This window comes from Corylus avellana, chromosome 1, assembly GCF_965113065.1.
Source record: "Corylus avellana chromosome 1, dhCorAvel1.hap1.2, whole genome shotgun sequence".
Classification (NCBI taxonomy): Eukaryota; Viridiplantae; Streptophyta; class Magnoliopsida; order Fagales; family Betulaceae; genus Corylus; species Corylus avellana.
Window position 1 is genome coordinate 1,124,088 of NC_142490.1, and position 18,468 is coordinate 1,142,555.

An 18,468-nucleotide genomic window follows, 5' to 3' on the forward strand; every position below is an offset into this window, starting at 1 on the left:
AAAATAAATATAATTGTTTTTTGGGGGTGTTTTTTGTCCTTTTCCTTGCCACATGTGTTTGTAAGGATTTGCTTGTAAAAAGCCTATGTAATTCTAGTATTTTTCTTTGTTCTCTTTTCGAAACAAAATTATTAATAAACAATTTAAATACAAAATACGCTTATAAAAGTATAAAAATATTTTTTAACTTTATGTCACATCATAATATTTTAAAAAAATTAAAAATAAAATTAATATTATTACACATTGTACATAAAGTCATGCAATGAATATATTAGAATGTATTTTAAATTTTAAAATAAAGTGAGGATAGAATTCCATGTAATAAATAAATGTATACAGGTTCATATATTTGACTATGTCTACTATGGAATTTAAAATAGGAATTCACGTGCATTCTAATTTCTAACCCTTCTTTGAGGTCTCATAATAGACACCATTTATGTTGTCAGGGCAGCCCAATGGTTTTTAGGGTATTAGACGAAACTTTTAAATAGAGCTTTATTTTTTAAAATATTTAAATATTAATAAAATAATATTTATTTTAATATTATTGTTATTATATTTTTATTTAAAAATCATTATTCTCCCCAAAATAGTCTATCTAAATTTTTTGAATAAACTAGTCATTTTTTATTATGCTTCTCCCCCTTTGATAATTTCCGTATATAATATGTACTAAAAAAAATGCATAGAGTTCTCATCTTTAAGAAAATCTATATTACTATCTTATTGAACCACTTTTCTACTAATAAATCTCTTAATTTTGCATCAATATTTTTCTATTGGCCTGAGTCATAAATATTTGTAACAATAGAGGTTTTTTTTTTTTTCCCCCCTATTCAAATGAGGAAAGGGATAGAGTTAAATACTATTCAAATATTTGTACCAATAGACTTAAATATATCAATAGTATTTTCATTATCTTCTAATTTTTTTTGATGAATTTCTTATTCATTTACAAGTTTTTCACCTAAATTATCCTCTATATTTTGTTTATTGCTAATAACAAATTTATTTAGAGCTCCTCTTTGAGATTCAATCAGTTTTTCTACTTTTTTTTTTTTAAAAAAAAAAAAAAAAAAAAAAAAAAAATTTCATATCCAGATGCATATTTTTTGGTAGAAATATTTGATTAGAAATATTAAAAAAATTAAACAAACACGATTTATATATATATAAAAATAGAACAATAAAACTGAGTTGTGGTTTTATTGTTCTATTTTTTACTGTACAGCCAAGGAAGCATGTTGTGGGTTTTGTGAGTTGTGGTCGTTGTGCAACAAAAGCATGCTGAGGGCCTCAATATTATAAAAAAATAAAATTACCTTTTTAAAGCATGTTGAGGGCCTCATTATTATAAACAAATAACATATATATTTTTTAAAACATGTTGAGGACCTTGTGGCCATTCTGCAGAAAGCATGCTAGGACCTCCATATTATAAAGAATATATATATTATTTTTTTAAAGCACGTTGAAGGTCTCAAGAAAGCATGTAGAGGGCCTTGATATTATAAACAAGTAATAATATTTTTTTTTAAAGCATGTTGAGGGTCTTAAATTTGTATGCAATTTTTTTTTTTTTTTTTAATTTTTTTGGCCTTAGAAAAAAAAATTTAGGACTTATGAAATCGGGGCTCTAGGCGCCGGCCTAACTCGCCTAGTAGTTGGGCCGGCCCTGTATATTGTGTATATATATATATATATATATATATATATATATATATAATAATAATAATTTGTAAGCAATATAACTTTTTTATCAATTCAAACTAGTTTATTAGGGGTATGTATTGTATTATAAGGGGTTGGTGAATCACTAGAATCTTAGGTTATCAAGTGTTGTCGGGGTATTATATCAAATCTCTAATAAATTAACACGACATTTACACTCAATACTTATTATGTGAGCAATTAAACAATTAAATAGCAGTATTACATTAACTGACTTATCAGCTTTGTTCAAAATTGTTAGACACCAAACATTTTCCTAGGTTATTGTTTCTACAAAGCTCTATCCTTAATTTTTAAAGGATATGAAATCATTATGGGTTGAAAATTAGAGACGGATTGAGGGTAGTTGCCATGCCCCCCCCCACCCCCCCAAATAACAAGAAAAAAAATATTAAGGTAAAAAAATAATAATAATTTAAGGTATTTATTGCCAATTGGTCCCTCCTCAAAAAAAATTGGCCCTTGGTCCCCCCCTCCAAAAAAAAAAAAAAACAAAAACTCAAAGCTGGCTCCATCCCTAGTTGAAATATGTTTTTTTCTTTTTTTCTCTTGATGCATGTTATTGTGACCTTTCCGGGGTTTCAAGTAATCATTAAGACAAGGGTAGAAGGAAGATGGGTATTGAAGTGGTTGTTAGAGAAAGTAAGGGAGGGGTGTAGGCGACTTTGGTAGTGCCAAAAGACTACATCGTCGAGCCTGATATTGCGGAGGCACCAACGGCTTTAAGGGCCATTAAGTTAAGTGGGGAATTAGGCTTTCACAGGGTGATTCTGGAGGGTGACTCCCTCCAAGTGGTGCAGACTCTTAAAAAAGATGAGAGAAACTGAAACCGTTACGGTCATCTTATTGAATGGGCGCAAGAATTATTTAATTGTCTACAAAACTGGAAGGTTAACCATGTCATATGACATCTCAATGGTGCAGCTCATAACCTGGCAAATGAAGCATTATCCCTTAGTGTGGAACAAGTCCTTATTGACAAGTTCCTAATTGTATTTTAGACATTATCTCTATAGAGCGTTGTGCTTAAGTTGATTTGATTTATACATCGCTGGATTCCTTTAAAAAAAAAAAAACAAAAAGTAACCATTAAGACTATTCCACTAAGGGACAGTTCACAGCTGTGCCTCACTTTTCTAAGAACTCAAATCAATTTTTTGACTAATAAAATAAAAAATCAATTTTATAGAACGTTAGACATGAAAACTATATATGGAAAAGAATTATATGACAATGACTAAATTTATGATAGAAACTATGTGATATTAGAGTTCTTCTCCAAGTTTGACGTGCTTTAAAAATAAATGTCAATTTATATTAAAATTATATGTACAAATAACATTGTTTAAAAGTAAATATTAATTTAATAAACAGAATTAAAAAAAATAATAATAAACAATGAGAAAATTCGCCGTCTTGGACAAAGTAGATTTGTCGCTTCCCTTTATATTACCTAGAAGCAGGTTTCTTGATCGTTTGGCTGGGAGAAGATAATATATGCACATGTTCAACATGTCAACTGTCTTACTCACAAAAAAAAAAAAACAAAAACAAAACAAAAAAACAACTGTCTAGTCTGTTATAATTGAGTAATAATTTTTTTTTTTCTCTCTCTCTTTTGTAAGCCCATAATTGACTAGTACTTACACGTGTTTGTCCATCTCTTTGAAATTAATATTCAATGTTCTTATCAAAGGAGAATAAGATAATACAAAATAACATTTTTCATAAAATTATAGATAAAGTTTTTTTAAAAAATTGAATTGAAAGAAATTTCCGTTACGAAAATAAGTTGAGTTGCAGAAAGACTTTATGGTTCCTCAGTTCCGATCTCATCAAACGAATTTTCGTAAAAGAATTTTACTTTTGGGTTTATGTTTTTTTTTTTCTTTCCGGCGTTTTATTGCTTTTGAGATCGTGTGGACCACCGGGACCAGGAAACGAAAGCAGGTTTCTATTATTCAAGAGGATTGTGGACACGAATTTATGACTCCCTCTTAAGTTGCTGGCCTCCGACTAGGACGTGTGCTTATTAAAGGTAGGGTTGGTGGTGCTATGAATGCAAACCGCTAAAGGTTGGACGCAGATTTCACGGAAGCTAGCAAAAAAATAAAAATTGTCATATAAATTTTTCAATAAGACAAAAATATCCTTATAAATTTAAAATTGTAATTGACAATGTTTTGGTTATTTGAAAATACATTGTAATAATTGAAAGTTTGAGAATAACATTGTCAATTGAGTGGTAGCTTGAGGAGGTACGTGAACTTTACCAAAAAAATATATATATATTTTTTCATTAACTGCATTTTGGAGTCTTTAATTTTTCAAACTGCACATTATAGAAACCACTAAACCAAACACAATCTACTCCTCTATTGGGCCTCAGCTGTCATTGAAAACGTTTAGAAGAATCATTAGCATTTCCCTGACCCTTCTCGTTCGAATTCAACCATGGAGCTTCCATCCTTGATCTACACCCCATGGCCAAGCAATATTTTGACCCTGCTGGAGTTGTGTATGCAGCGGATTTTGAACAAAAAGAATCCTCTGACGTTTAAATTTTGTGATTAGCTGAAGAACATGTTTTGTCGATGTTATGAATGATTTTATTTGTTTTTGGTTTTAAGAAAAAAAAAAAAACAGAGAGTTCTATTATGACATGAAGGTGAAAACTGTTTTTGTATTTTTTTTTTTTTTGTTTTGAAAACCCCCAAAAAAAAAAAAAATAGACAGCAAAATTTTTAACAAACATGAATTTCTTATGACGAAATTGCTCACTTTCATTTACAGTAGTAATTATTGGAGGTTTGCTAGGAAGTAGCAAAAGTATAGACGAAGAATCTTTTAACTCCTCTGAAATTCACAATGGATGGAAATAGGTGACCTGAGGGGTAGTTGCGTAGAAGAAGATTTTTCATGTTCCATGACTATCTAGGTGCAAAATCACCAAGAATAAACTAAAAACACCGAGACATGCTCAATTTGAAGCAACAAAATATAAATATTGAAACATTGCGGAAATACAGTTAAATGTTGCACATTCTAAAGCCCTCCCAAGGCCTACAACCATCAATATGCACCGTTATGATGATCACTTATGGCGCAGCAATAGAGAGCTTTTTTGGCCTGCAAGAGGAATATTGGTTCATATGTTACTCAATAAGCTAGAAAATCCCAATCAATGGTTGAGTGACAAGCTTTAAAAAGCAGCCATCTAGAATCATCTTTGCAAGTTCGACAAAGCAGGCAACACAATGAACTGCGTGAATTCAAGAAATATAACCCCCATGGATTTCTCCAAGGAAGAGAGAAAGTACCTCACATGGAAAATCAACTCCTGAGAATCATTTTTTCTCCTCTTCCTCCTTTGGTTCCTTGTCATCATTCTTCTGCTCGGGCTATAACCAATGATAGTATAATCAGAACTATTACGATCAGAAAAGGCTTGACAAATCAGAACAGCATCATAACAAAAAACAAAAATACAAGTCTTTCAAGAACCAGTCCAACGCCTTCCCCCACTAAAAAAGGAACTCCACCTAAAGTGAAAAGCATGACCTAACTCATCTCCTGTGTCCCAGGAGTTTTTATGCATTTGACTAACCATAGTTCAAAACTAGAGGTGTGAGGGAACATGATAAGACAACCACATAACAAGTTATTTAATCCAGACAGCCAAGTTGAAAATCTCCAAGCCATCTTTTCACGCAGCTAAATATTAAAAGGACGAAAACCCAGAAACACTCAGCCAGATGCCATGAAGAGATGTATAAGACAACAGCTAGCTTACCTGATGAAATTTGGAACTATGCTTATTGACTAATAGCTCACAAAAGGGAAGAAGATGAGTGGATGCGGGAAGATCATATCCTATGCTAGCATATCTCTTAAAAGAAAGACAAGAAAAATGCTAGGATGACAAAGGGTTGAGGCTGAAAGACATGGTGTTGAAGAAGATGAAAAATATGAAGTCATAACTTTGTGTATTGATCCCATATGGTAGAAATATCCGCCTTCAAGCTATGTACTGATCCTACAGTTGCATTAAGGCTTTGAGTAGAAGATCAGAAAAGTAACTACCATATATGAGTGAATTTACATTGCTGCCTCTACAATTAAAACCTTATATGTCAGAGGTGATCATGTGAAAATAGGTAAAAGAACTTAATCTGGTTGGACACAACTTACACAATGCTAGCATCTCACGCTGCCTTCTATGCATTTCACTATATTATTAGAACACATCACATGTTATTCAGTGGGGGTGGAAAACAAAAAAGTAGAGTACATGAGTGATTACTTATAATTCCTTCAATTACTGCAGACCAACCCAGCCCAAAACCCTCGCATCATCCCTTAAAAGATATTTATTTTTGTTATAGTTATTCTTAAAGCCTTTCTATTTCACACTAACTGGTTATCAGAGAACTAGTTTACTATATTTCTTTCCAAGTTATAGAGCTTATTAGGGAAAGGTAAAATAAGACACTACCCAATTAAATAGGAACTGCACTAGAGAAACACAAATCTACTTCGATTGGTTGTCAAATCCCACTAATCATACCCAAGAACTTAAATAGGCAGCAAAGCATTAAATGATCTAAATTAATGCCAATTTCTAGTGAACAAAAAGGCACTATTCTGAATAATTACAGTAGATCAGGGACCAAATGATTGATTAGGATAGTCAGTTACATAATCTCAAAAGAATAATAAGGTTAGCGCATCACATCAAAATAAGCATAATATTTCTTTTTTTTTTTTTTCAGGGGGGGGGGGGGGGGTTGGTTGTGGTTTGTTTAAATCTGTCGCAGCCAAGTAAAACTCAGCATATGCTGCTTGTGAATAAATTTGATCCAAGTTACTCATTATCCGACCAATAAGCTTTATGAACTCACCTCAGTCTGGCTTTGCATTGAAGCAAGCAAATCTTTAACCGATTGGTCATTTGCATCAACCCCTGGAAGCTGCAGAAACAATAGATTATTATAATATTGAAAATTCAAGGAAATCATTTTATGCCTCATTTCTCAGGAGAGGAAAGAAAGGAAGAAACGAAATGATAAATGCAAGCTGTGGCATACATACTGATGAAATGATGGAAGACATAAAAGACTGGTCAGACAACAACTTGCTCATATCTGACAGGCTTGACGACTCCTTTGCATTTTCCTGTACAGACAATTGAAGAGCTGCAACAACCAAATGGCATAGAATTTATTTTTGATAAGTAAAAAATAAATAAATTAAATAAATTTAAAATAAAAATCTATGGCTTAAAATTAAACCGGCATATACAGATAAAGAATAATAGTTTGCATTGGTGAGTATCACACACACACACATTGATGTTCAGTATTATGCTTCTAGAAAACACAATTTTTTTGCCATGGTCTTGAATGACTACTATTAACTGGTTTAGGGGCCAATCAAAAGAGATAGAAGTTATGCACATCATCAGCACTTCATGTGAAATAAAATGACACAACCAACAAGTACAAAAGATACTATCATATGTCAATATACAGTTTCTGAGATGGCTCGTTATTTTTTTAAAATATAACTAATGCGCAATTGTCAAGCATTACCAAAGAAGCTCAGTGCATGAATAAGGACTCACCTAGTGCCAACTCTGGATCATCTGTGGCTGCATCTGACATATCCGCGTCTCGCATTTCATGGCTAGGAGCAGGGTCATCCATTGACATTGCAAGGGCCTGCTGTAGCAGAGCATTCTCATCATCCTGTTGCAAATACAAGGTCAGATTATGAATGATAGATTATTGGTCAGTGAATAGCAAACAACAAAAAAGATAAGAAAAACTTAAGAACCAGCGGTAGGAGATAGCAATTAGGAAAAAATGTTTTTTTTTAATCGATATTATACTACAGATAAATATTATTAAGAGAAGAACATTCTTTGTGTCATAGAAAAGCAAGAAATAAGAAAAACTTGCTTTTATTTAATGAACATTGGTCAGCAAACCAGTTACCAAAAGTGATTTGCTTTCCAGAGCACATGCTTATAGACATATATGCATGGTCAATGTATGTCTGAACACCAACACATTTTATGCATTGCATATGTCCAATTAGTACAGTGGCATTTAGGGGCTTCCCAAGTGGTGACCCCAACCTAAAAGGACATGGATTCATGCCAACTGGCATGCCACGTCTGGGGTTGAGGTTGTGTTGATCTTTATTGAATCCAACCCCCCTCCCCCTTCCCCTTCCCCTTCCCCACCCTTCCCCTCTCTTCCCAAACGCCAAACGATGGGAAAAATAGAAAGAAAAAATAAAAAGGGGGAAAGCGTATAAAAGAACATGAGATACCAAACTTATACAATAATGTAGTATTAAAAGTAATGGAATGGAGATGAAGCCAATATAAAAATGTTGATATATGTTTTATATGTTTTAATAAAGAAGTGTTCAACACAACATGTCACAAGGAGCGAACATGAGAGGTTGAAAGCGAAAAACACCAACCGTTAAATCACTTGTCTTATTCTCAGCTTCAGAAGTTGCACCATTAGCACGCTCGGTCATTGTTGCTTCCTGTGTGCCAGATGATTGCCCCTCTCCTTTTTCCTGTTTAGCAGCTTCCTCTGCAGCCTTTTTAGCAGCCGCTTCTTGTCTTGCCCTCTCTTCTTCCATCGAAACTCTCAGAGCAAGGGCCAGTTCCGGGTCCAGGTTGGGATCAACACCAAACTCAAAGCCAGAGAGACCACCAGCTGCAGCTGCAGCTGCTGCTGCTGCGAAACCACTTCCACCTTCCCCATCCCCAGTGAAGATGGGTGTACTGCCATGGGAGAAAGGTAATGTATAGCTTAAATTATATAAATATTGTAAAATCCAAACTTTAATCTGTACTATAGGGAATAAATCAAAGTTACAAACCTTATCAGTACATCAGAAAGAGCACTAGGGCCCGATGGAACATGAACAATGTGGCTAGTGTCATTATTGTTCACAGCAGCAAGAAGTGCTTCCAGCTTCTCTGTCTTCCCCTCATCTTCTTCACCAAAATTGACAATATCAAGTGCAACACTGTTCTTTTTTAACTTTTTTCCAATCATCTCCAATAACTTTTTTTCATGTTTGATAGGACTGAAAAGCACATGATCCAAGTGATGAAAGTGTAAGAACTAGAAAAATAAAATGAAAAGACATAATAAGGCATAACTGTAAGCACCTTCCAGCAAAGACAATAATCCTTTGTTGCTGTTTTTTATTTTGGCGATGCTTAAGGGCCAACTGTGCCACCTGGATGCCAGCAGCCAGGTTCATCTCACCCCCGATTTCTAGACCTACATTGAGAGATAAAATACGTAATTCAACACATTTTATATAGATATTACAAAGTACACTCACATCCTAGTGAGACTTATGTTTGCAACCATGGGTAGAGGCAACAACACCGGTTCTAATTATCCTAAACATAGCAATTGAACAAGTCCTGAACTTCAAAAATAGAAAGATTGAAATAAACAAGTGATAAAAGAAAGAAAGAAACACTCACCGTGCATGCAAGCCAAAATCTTGCCAAGATCACTGGTGGGAGTGACCAAAACACGAACCCCTTTTCCTGCCATTGTGAGAACTCCCACTGTATTCTCCGGATTAGACTGTAAACATAACCATCATATCCATTCAAAACTCTGAATCATAAACAAACATATGCCCCAAAGCACATGCAAAATCCAAACACAAAAAACATTTCTTTTTGGGTATACAGGACCTCTCCAGAGCACGAGCAAAAACAATTCTCAAACACAGGGATTTGAACCACTCGGCCAAGACAATTATCAGAATAGTAACTTATCGCCAAAATCAACGAACTCTAGAATGCAACTCTAATCCAAACCCATATGCAATCTACCAAACACTTATTTCAATAGGTGAAAACTGCAGAAAAGAAAAGTGAGAATGCCTTGAAGTTCTCAGTTTACTTTTCTTTAGCTTGATTTTCTCAGCAACCAAACAAAAAATATGGGGAACCAATGAAGAGAAAGAAGAAGAATCCAAAACAAAACCTGTGTTTTAGCTCCGCAAATCAGGTTGACAGCGTCGGATTGAGCTTGAAATCTCGACGGCGCGTAATCGCCGTTCCGCATCCACTCGGAGTTGTCGATGCAGATCATCGTCGCCTATCAAGAAAAAATCAAATCCGATAAACGCATCAATTACCGATAACAAAAACCCTAAATAGAGAGAAAGTAGACCGAATTTTAAAAAATTCTCTGAATTGCAGTATCCTAGAGCTGAAGGATTGATGATGAAATTAGGGTTTCGAATTTTTTTTTTTTTTTATTTAAAAAAGAACAAAAAAAGTTGGGGATTATTACCTCGAGCACCATGTTTCTGTGATTGAAAGGAGAAATGAAAGATCCACGGAGATAGATTGCCAAGTGCTTTCTGTGAATGTGAGATTGGAGAGAACTGGGGTTTACTTGCAGGGGAGGGTTGCTCGTGTGTATATATATATATATATATGACAGTTATGACAATTGCAATGAACGAAGAAATAAACGCTGTCGTTTAAAGTAGAGAATTCATTTCACATTTATAAATCTCTCTTTTGTCTAACAAATTAAACAAGATCACTTATTGTAAAAGAGCATTTCTATCCGCGTCACCATATTTTAGTTATTTTGGTAACTCACCCTTTTAAAGCATATAGAGAAGTTACATTTTTATGCAAAATGGATTTTTAAAACACACTTTATTTAATTTAGCTAATAAATTATTAAAGGTCTCTTCATCTAATTAGCTATATTTTTATCTATATTATTTAAATATTATTAAAAGTGATAAAAGTTTCGGAAAAAGAGAACACGTGCGAAGAAAAATGGGAAAAGTTTTGAGAAAAAAAAGAACATGTGAGAGGAAAAATGGGAAAAGTTTTGAGAAAAGAGAACATGTGAGAGAAAAAGTATGAAAAGATTTGGGAAAAAGAGAAAACAGGTGAGATAAACAATAAAAAATAAAATGACCCCCTTAAAAAGTGCTGCTACATTTAGCTTTTTTTTTTTAGCTCTTCCAATCAAATATCTATTTTACTTTTCTTTTTTTTTTTTTTTTTGCTAATCCAATGTATGGTTTTTCTAAACATTTGAAAAGTCATTTTAGATAAAAGTAACATTTGGCTCTTCCATTGGGAATGCTCTTAAAGTACTCACATCAGCCTAATAACTTTAACACTCCCTTTCACTATATCATTGAAATATTATTTTTCAAAGATATGTTTATTATTTCTCTAGCTTTTATATTTTTGAATGTTTTTATTTTCCTATGGTCTATTTGAAGAATATTTGTCTTATTTCTCTATCTATCTGTATTTCTTCATCTTCTTTCTCTATTCTCACCCCATTTTGCAAATTAGTAAACTCATTATGCATAATACCATATGTTTAACAAGTATTAACATATGAGGAGTTCCTCTCACACTTTTTGGCGGAAGAAAAGGGAAAGAAAAAGCAAAAAAAGGAAAGATAACCACACGGTTATCTTTTTTTTTTTTGTTGACATGTTCACACAAGGGATGACTAGTGATCTTTGATTCATAAGACGTGGTTCATAGCCGATTGAGTTACCCCTTAAAGACACCACATTGTTATCTAATTATGTTGATTAATATATTTCTTAAGAGTAATGATATATATTACCTTTATGATTTCATTGTGTATATCCAAAATTAATGTATTTTTAAAATTACCATTGTATTTGTGGTAAATTATTATTGAATTTTGATCAAATGGTAATTTCAAAAACTACATTAATTTTAAGTGGACACAAAGATGACAACTATAATTACTTATTTTTGAATAGAACATCAAGTCATCAACCAACAATGGATTGTAAAATTATGTACTATAAGTTAGAAATATAATTTAGGTTGTGTATGTTTTAGCATCAATTTTTTATTTTATTTTTTAAATGGTTGGTTCTTATTTTTTTAATTTTGGGCCGGACAGAAAATACTGATCAATAAAAAATAATTTTTAGGAAAATGTTAAAGGCACAACACTAACCCAACTTAGGACCAACTTCTCTCCTACGTGTCATTTAACAACAAAAGAAATTGAGAGAGAGGATTTTGGGATTCCGAAAATTTGGGAAAGAAGACAATTTGTTTGGTTTAAAATTCAAATTTTTGTACACGTAGGAGAGAAGTTGGCCATGAGTTGAGTTTGTGTTGTGTCTGTATCAAACCTCTTAGATAAATGTTAGGGTCATTCTCCTAACATCTCTCAACAACCTCCATATATGTCTTGTTTAAATCTACCATTAAATTTATAGGACCCACATATAGACCTACAAATTCAATGGCTAATTTTTTAAAATTTGAAAAAAAGAAAAAAAGAAAAATGAGACATAACGTTTCTCATAGTATTAGGCATTATTTGACAATTTCAATGATTTTCGGGTAATTCATGCCTCTCCTTGGGCTTCTTACATTTTTTTTTTTTTTTTTTTTTGGTTGAAAAAACGAGAAAGAAAATCACAGAAGGTCTTTCTCATTCCTAATTCTTATCGTCGATTATGGTAATTACTATATACCATGACATATTTTGTATAACATGAACTGATTCAGATTATTGCAAAAATGTAAAATTTGGACGTTTAGAATAACTTTTATCAAAATGCTTGTTGTCCGTGATGCCGATAATATATATAATTAATTAGAGAGACCACATTGTTATCTAATTACGTTGATTAATATATTTCTTAAGAGTAATGATATATATTACCTTTATGATTTCATTGTGTATATCAAAAATTAATGTATTTTTAAAATTACCATTGTATTTGTGGTAAATTATTATTGAATTTTGATCAAATGGTAATTTCAAAAGCTACATCAATTTTAAGTGGACACAAAGATGACAACTATAATTACTTATTTTTGAATAGAACATCAAGTCATCAACCAACAATGGATTGTAAAATTATGTAGTATAAGTTAGAAATATAATTTAGGTTGTGTTTGTTTTAGCATCAATTTTTTTATTTATTTTTTTAAATGGTTGGTTCTTATTTTTTTAATTTTGGCGTAGACAAAAAATACTGATCAATAAAAAATAATTTTCAAGTCGACTTTTTATTTTCAAAAGCTTGTGAATTTGTCCATCTCCTCCCTCCATTCCCAACACCTTCACCATTGCAATCCTCTTCATTGTGTGGAGGATTTTGTTTTAAAAAATAAATAAAAATTGTTAAGGATAGTATTAGATAAATGTTAGGGTCATTGTCCTAACATCTCTCAACAACCTCCATATATGTCTTGTTTAAATCTACCATTAAATTTATAGGACCCACATATAGACCTACAAATTCAACGGCTAATTTTTTTTAATTTGAAAAAAAGAAAAAAAAGAAAAATGAGACCTAACATTTCTCATAGTATTAGGCATTATTTGACAATTTCAGTGATTTTCGGGTAATTCATGCCTCTCCTTGGGCTTCTTACATGATTTTTTTTTTTTTTTTTTTTTTGTTGAAAAAAGGAGAAAGAAAATCACAGAAGGTCTTTCTCATTCCTGATTCTTATCGTCGATTATGGTAATTACTATATACCATGACATATTTTGTATAACATGAACTGATTCAGATTATTGCAAAAATGCAAAATTTGGACGTTTAGAATAACTTTTATCAAAATGCTTGTTGTCCGTGATGCCGATAATATATATATATATATATATATAAAGTGGCCAAAGTTGATTAATTAGAGAGACCACATTGTTATCTAATTACGTTGATTAATATATTTCTTAAGAGTAATGATATATATTACCTTTATGATTTCATTGTGTATATCCAAAATTAATGTATTTTTAAAATTACCATTGTATTTGTGGTAAATTATTACTGAATTTTGATCAAATGGTAATTTCAAAAACTACATCAATTTTAAGTGGACACAAAGATGACAACTATAATTATTTATTTTTGAATAGAACATCAAGTCATCAACCAACAATGGATTGTAAAATTATGTAGTATAAGTTAGAAATATAATTTAGGTTGTGTTTGTTTTAGCATCAATTTTTTTTTTTAAATGGTTGGTTCTTATTTTTTAAATTTTGGCGTGGACAGAAAATACTGATAAATAAAAAATAATTTTCAAGTCGACTTTTTATTTTCAAAAGCTTGTGAATTTGTCCATCTCCTCCCTCCATTCCCAACACCTTCACCATTGCAATCCTCTTCATTGTGTGGAGGATTTTGTTTTAAAAAATAAATAAAAATTGTTGAGGATAGTATTAGATAAATGTTAGGGTCATTCTCCTAACATCTCTCAACAATCTCCATATATGTCTTGTTTAAATCTACCATTAAATATATAGGACCCACATATAGACCTACAAATTCAATGGCTAATTTTTTTAAATTTGACAAGAACAAAAAAAAAAAAAATTAGAAAAATGAGACCTAATATTTCTCATAGTATTAGGCATTATTTGACAATTTCAGTACTTTTCGGGTAATTCATGCCTCTCCTTGGGCTTCTTACATGATTTTTTTTGTTTTTTTGTTTGAAAAAACGAGAAAGAAAATCACAGAAAGTCTTTCTCATTCCTAATTCTTATCGTCGATTATGATAATTACTATATACCATGACATATTTTGTATAACATGAACTTATTCAGATTATTGCAAAAATGCAAAATTTGGACGTTTAGAATAATTTTTATCAAAATGCTTGTTGTCCGTGATGCCAAAGCGTGCAAGGCAGAAAACTGAGGTCCATGAGAACAGTGGCATTTTGTAATTTATCGTGGAGGTGCTGACGATTCAACCGCCATTCAAAACTATAATTTCTCTTTTTCGTACACAATCCAACAGAGAATAATATAAAACAGAGCCCAGTATTGTAACATGCAGTGCAGATATTTTTCTTGATAAATACACAAAATTAGCCACTACAAAACCAAGTAATCTCAGGCAATGTTATAGCAACAAGGGGTTACAAATACTAACTCAAAATCTTTTTGTATGTGTATGCATATATACTTTAAGAAATTGTTTACATAACCACATCCATCATTGTATGCTATTGAACATCAAAAAACACTAAGGGTTCCAATTGGAGCACATTGAATCAAATTGGTGGGCATGCCAATGCAATGAGGTTAATCACCAATATCTAATCACAGAGCTAGCTATTGCCAACAACCCCATAGAAGAAAATTTCACATCAATTTTCTTTTGAGCTTTTCTAAGATAGTAAAAGCTCTTTTTTTTTTTCTTGTTTTTTTTAAAATCAAATGGCACCATATTGGACGGAAAGAGCTTTTAATGTGATAAAAGCTCTTTTTCCTCCTTCAAACACACCTAAACAAGTTCTTAGACCTCCAGCTGCTCTTTCAAAGAAAAGAGGGATCACATTGGGAAGGATAACTCTATAAAAAGTTTTGACCTTAAACTATTGTCTTTTCGAAGGAATTCAACATAGCTTATCTTCATCTACCCGACCCCACCTAACGGAATACAATGCATTGAAAAAAAGAAAGAAACACAATCTACCCTCCCAATCGCGCACCAATCTAATAAAACTCATGTCCCAATGCACCTCACCATTATGAGCAAACATATGGTCAGCCAACATAGCATCCCTATCCCTTGCAATGCAAAATAACTCCAAAAAGAATTCCTCCGGAGAATGATTCCCCACACCAAACGTCATGTCAAAACCTGGTATGAGAGCCATCACCCATCTCGATGCAAACAAAACTAGAGAAAGCATCCCAACCCCTCCTAATATGTTTCCAAAGACTTACTTCAAATGGCCTAGTAACAACATAAGAGCACCACCCACCCAACATACTACCATAATTTTTTGTCCATTACCTGTCACCAAAAAGCCTCTCCCCAACATACCTCCATAACCATAAAAAAGCACCTGATTGAGAGTGAGCAAACTCCTAATTCCCAAACCTCCAAGATGAAGAGAAGTACAAACCTTCTTCCACTAATCTTGTTATTGCTTTCGTTGTTGGTTCTCCCATATCTGCATAGGCAGTGCCTATGTAGTGAAATATTTTCCCTCATGTACAGGGATCTAACACATTGTCCTTTACAACTGTTTTTCCAATCGAAGTTTAAGGACACCACATTGATCTCCATCGAACCTAGAATCTTCTCAAAGTTTTGGGCATTTTTGGTCGTACCTCAAAGATTTTACTAGCAAACCTTTTTTTAACCAATGAAATATCTGCACTGATTAAACAATAGCAAACGAAATGAAGGCATGCCATAGATTAAAAAAGGAAGTGATTATCCGTATGCTTGATTTCAGAACCTGTGATGCTAAAATATCGAATTTCCATCCACATTTGTTCCAAAATAGCAAGCAAAAGTAAAAGCTTGGACGATGTGGCAGACGCCACTTGCATTATTACAAGAGCAATAACATGAAAGACCAAAAATCCATTCCATACCCGAAAGGTTTGAGCATCAAAATACTAAAACAGAAGAAAGCTTCAACCAAATAAAAGGTCTACCTCCTCCATAACTCAGACTTCTGGCGTGTCCGAGCGGGCAGCTGATAAGAAAAAGATAAAATATTTCATCAGAAAATCTGATACATGTGTTGAAGAGCACCCGAATACCCTTTTTTCCAGTTTCAAGATGTTCAACATATTACTCTATTTGATTTTTTTTTTTTTTTTTTCTGATTCTTTTAAGTGCACTAACATATTTAATTTGCTTAAATTTACTCGGAAATCTACATCATCAATAATCAGCTCAATCCCATCTAGCGAAAACACAAAATTTGGGCGTACTGGGCTAGATGTGATCAAAATGAGAGAATCGGATAAAGAAAGCGTAGATCTGAGGGGAGAGAAAGAGAAGGAACGTACTGGGTTTCTGGGGTTTGCCGTCGGCCCACTTGGAGATGGAGAAATGGACCTTCTCGCGGGTGAGGGCTTCGGTCTTGAAAGGCTCCTTGAGGCAATTCCTCACCAGATTCGCGCATATGTTCGAGTAGGATATGTACGTCATCCCCGCTGCTCTCCAAAACGGCACCGCCCCAGACGACATTTCTCTCTCTCTCTCTCTCTTGAGGTTTTGGAACGAAGGTGAGGGGAAGCGTTTGATGTCGCGGAGACGAAGTCGACCCAATTAACCTTTATGTTTTAGGAGAAGTGGTAGAACCAAACAAATATATTAACAAATTTCAAACCGTGAGTAGTACCTACTAATACTACTACTAGTACTCGAGGGATGATACGTACTCAATTTATTTGCCCGACTTAAGTTCAGCTTTTACTTTATTTTTTTATGTAAAAAAAAAATTAAATAGCAAATGAAAAAAATGTCTGAATGAATAATATTTATTTTTGGTCCTTCTTTTATTTTTGGTCCTTCATTTTGTATTTTTTAAAAAATACCAAATAAAAGAATGACCAAAACTAGATATTATTCTTTCACACATTTTCTTCATTTGCTTTTTTTTTTTTTAAATAAAAAATAAAAAAATAAGGTAAAAGTTGGACTTAAGTTGTGACTATATCATTTTCCCTTTTTTAAATTAAAAAAATGCAATTCTCTCTTCCTTGTCTGCCATGTCAATTTGAAAATTTTTATAGGTTCATTTGTTTGGCTCCCTAGTACTTTTTTTTTTTTTTTTTTTTTTTTAAATTCAAAAACTCTTACCATGCCAGTTTGAAAATTTTTCTGAGTTCATTTGTTTGGTTCTATAGCACTTGTCAAGTTGTCATGTTTAGCTTAGGAAAATGCTACAATGCAATAATATTCCCACATTTAGCCCATCAAAAGTTGATGTGGCAAGCATCTTCCAATATTTTATTATTAAAAATCTTTTAGTTTTTAAATCAAAAAAAAAAAAAACCTTAAAAAAGAAGTTGCAAGGGGTGGCCGGCCACCCCAGTTCTAGTTAGGGGTGATCTGGGGTGGCCGAAGCCATCCCTAGGCCCTTGCCCCAATGGCCAAAAAAAATTAATTTTTTTTTTAAAAAATTTAGCCTCAACCACCCTCAAGGGCCACAGGGATGGCTGAAGCCACCCTCACCCCCCACCCCCATGGCCCTTGGGGGGTGGCCGAACCACCCCAAGGACTAAATCGAAAAAAAATAAATAATTTTTTTTTTGCCAACCACCCCCAAGGGCCTAGGGGTGGCTGGCCACCCTACCCCTTGCAACTTCTTTTTAAGTTTTTATTTTTTATTTTTAAATTTTTTAAATTTAAATTTTGATTTAAAAATTAAAAAAAAATTAATAATAAAATATTAGAAGATGCTTGCCACATCAGCTTTTGATGGGCTAAATGTAGGAATATTATTACATTGTAGCATTTCCTTGGATACGGATTCCTTCCAATTGGGGAGAAATTGGAGATTCTTCAATTGTTAATTGTGGTCCTTCATTTTAAATTTAATGGTCTATAAAATCATTTAAATCTCGGTAAAATAAAAGTCAGCATTTAATGCATTGCTTTTATAAAAATAGCTAACATTTTATAAATCATTAGATTTAAAATGAAGGATCACGATTAACAATTAGATAATTTCTAATTTCTCTTCAATTTGAGAGGATCTCAATTCCATTTCCCTTTAGGTTTTCCAAAAAAAAAAAAGCATTTCCCTATAGCTTACATTTGATTGGGCTGACGTGGCCAAATATTTGCCCGGCCTGAGAGAGCTTTTGGGCTGAACCAAGATTCGCGGGGGATTATCCATGGTTGCAGCCAAATCTGTAA

At 32.9% G+C, this 18,468-nt stretch overlaps 2 protein-coding genes across 3 annotated transcripts; both read right to left on the minus strand.

Annotated features, from left to right (window-relative positions):
* Positions 1–4,558: 4,558 nt before the first annotated feature.
* On the minus strand, positions 4,559–10,221 carry LOC132171560 (26S proteasome non-ATPase regulatory subunit 4 homolog). Of its 2 annotated transcripts, none has more exons than XM_059582913.2 (11): positions 10,089–10,221; positions 9,777–9,890; positions 9,263–9,368; positions 8,936–9,050; positions 8,641–8,850; positions 8,230–8,542; positions 7,361–7,484; positions 6,829–6,932; positions 6,639–6,707; positions 5,063–5,138; positions 4,559–4,866 (listed from the first exon to the last, which is right to left on the minus strand). In XM_059582913.2, exons 1-10 carry the CDS (start codon positions 10,098–10,100, stop codon positions 5,085–5,087), a joined length of 1,221 nt encoding a protein of 406 aa, XP_059438896.1. In that variant the 5' UTR covers positions 10,101–10,221; the 3' UTR covers positions 4,559–4,866; positions 5,063–5,084. The 2 variants fall into 2 exon arrangements, with proteins under 2 accessions (XP_059438896.1, XP_059438895.1); XM_059582912.2 differs by having other exon boundaries at positions 5,058–5,138; positions 10,089–10,220.
* Positions 10,222–16,007: 5,786 nt separating this feature from the next.
* Positions 16,008–16,911, minus strand: LOC148587837 (ATP synthase epsilon chain). Its single transcript, XM_088510926.1, has 2 exons — positions 16,611–16,911; positions 16,008–16,291 (listed from the first exon to the last, which is right to left on the minus strand). The coding sequence occupies exons 1-2, from the start codon at positions 16,789–16,791 to the stop codon at positions 16,263–16,265; spliced, it is 210 nt and encodes a 69-aa protein (XP_088367052.1). The 5' UTR covers positions 16,792–16,911; the 3' UTR covers positions 16,008–16,262.
* Positions 16,912–18,468: the final 1,557 nt, after the last annotated feature.

Bases quoted from the DNA above. Each gene is read 5' to 3' on its own strand.
- LOC148587837 (XM_088510926.1), bottom strand. From the start codon at position 16,791: ATGTCGTCTGGGGCGGTGCCGTTTTGGAGAGCAGCGGGGATGACGTAC. The intron at 16,292-16,610 runs GTACGTTCCTTC...TTTTCTTATCAG, and splicing joins CGGCAAACCCCAGAAACCCA to CTGCCCGCTCGGACACGCCA.
- LOC132171560 (XM_059582913.2), bottom strand. The intron at 8,543-8,640 runs GTTTGTAACTTT...CTCCCATGGCAG, and splicing joins CTTTCTGATGTACTGATAAG to TACACCCATCTTCACTGGGG. The intron at 6,708-6,828 runs GTATGTATGCCA...TTGTTTCTGCAG, and splicing joins TGTCTTCCATCATTTCATCA to CTTCCAGGGGTTGATGCAAA.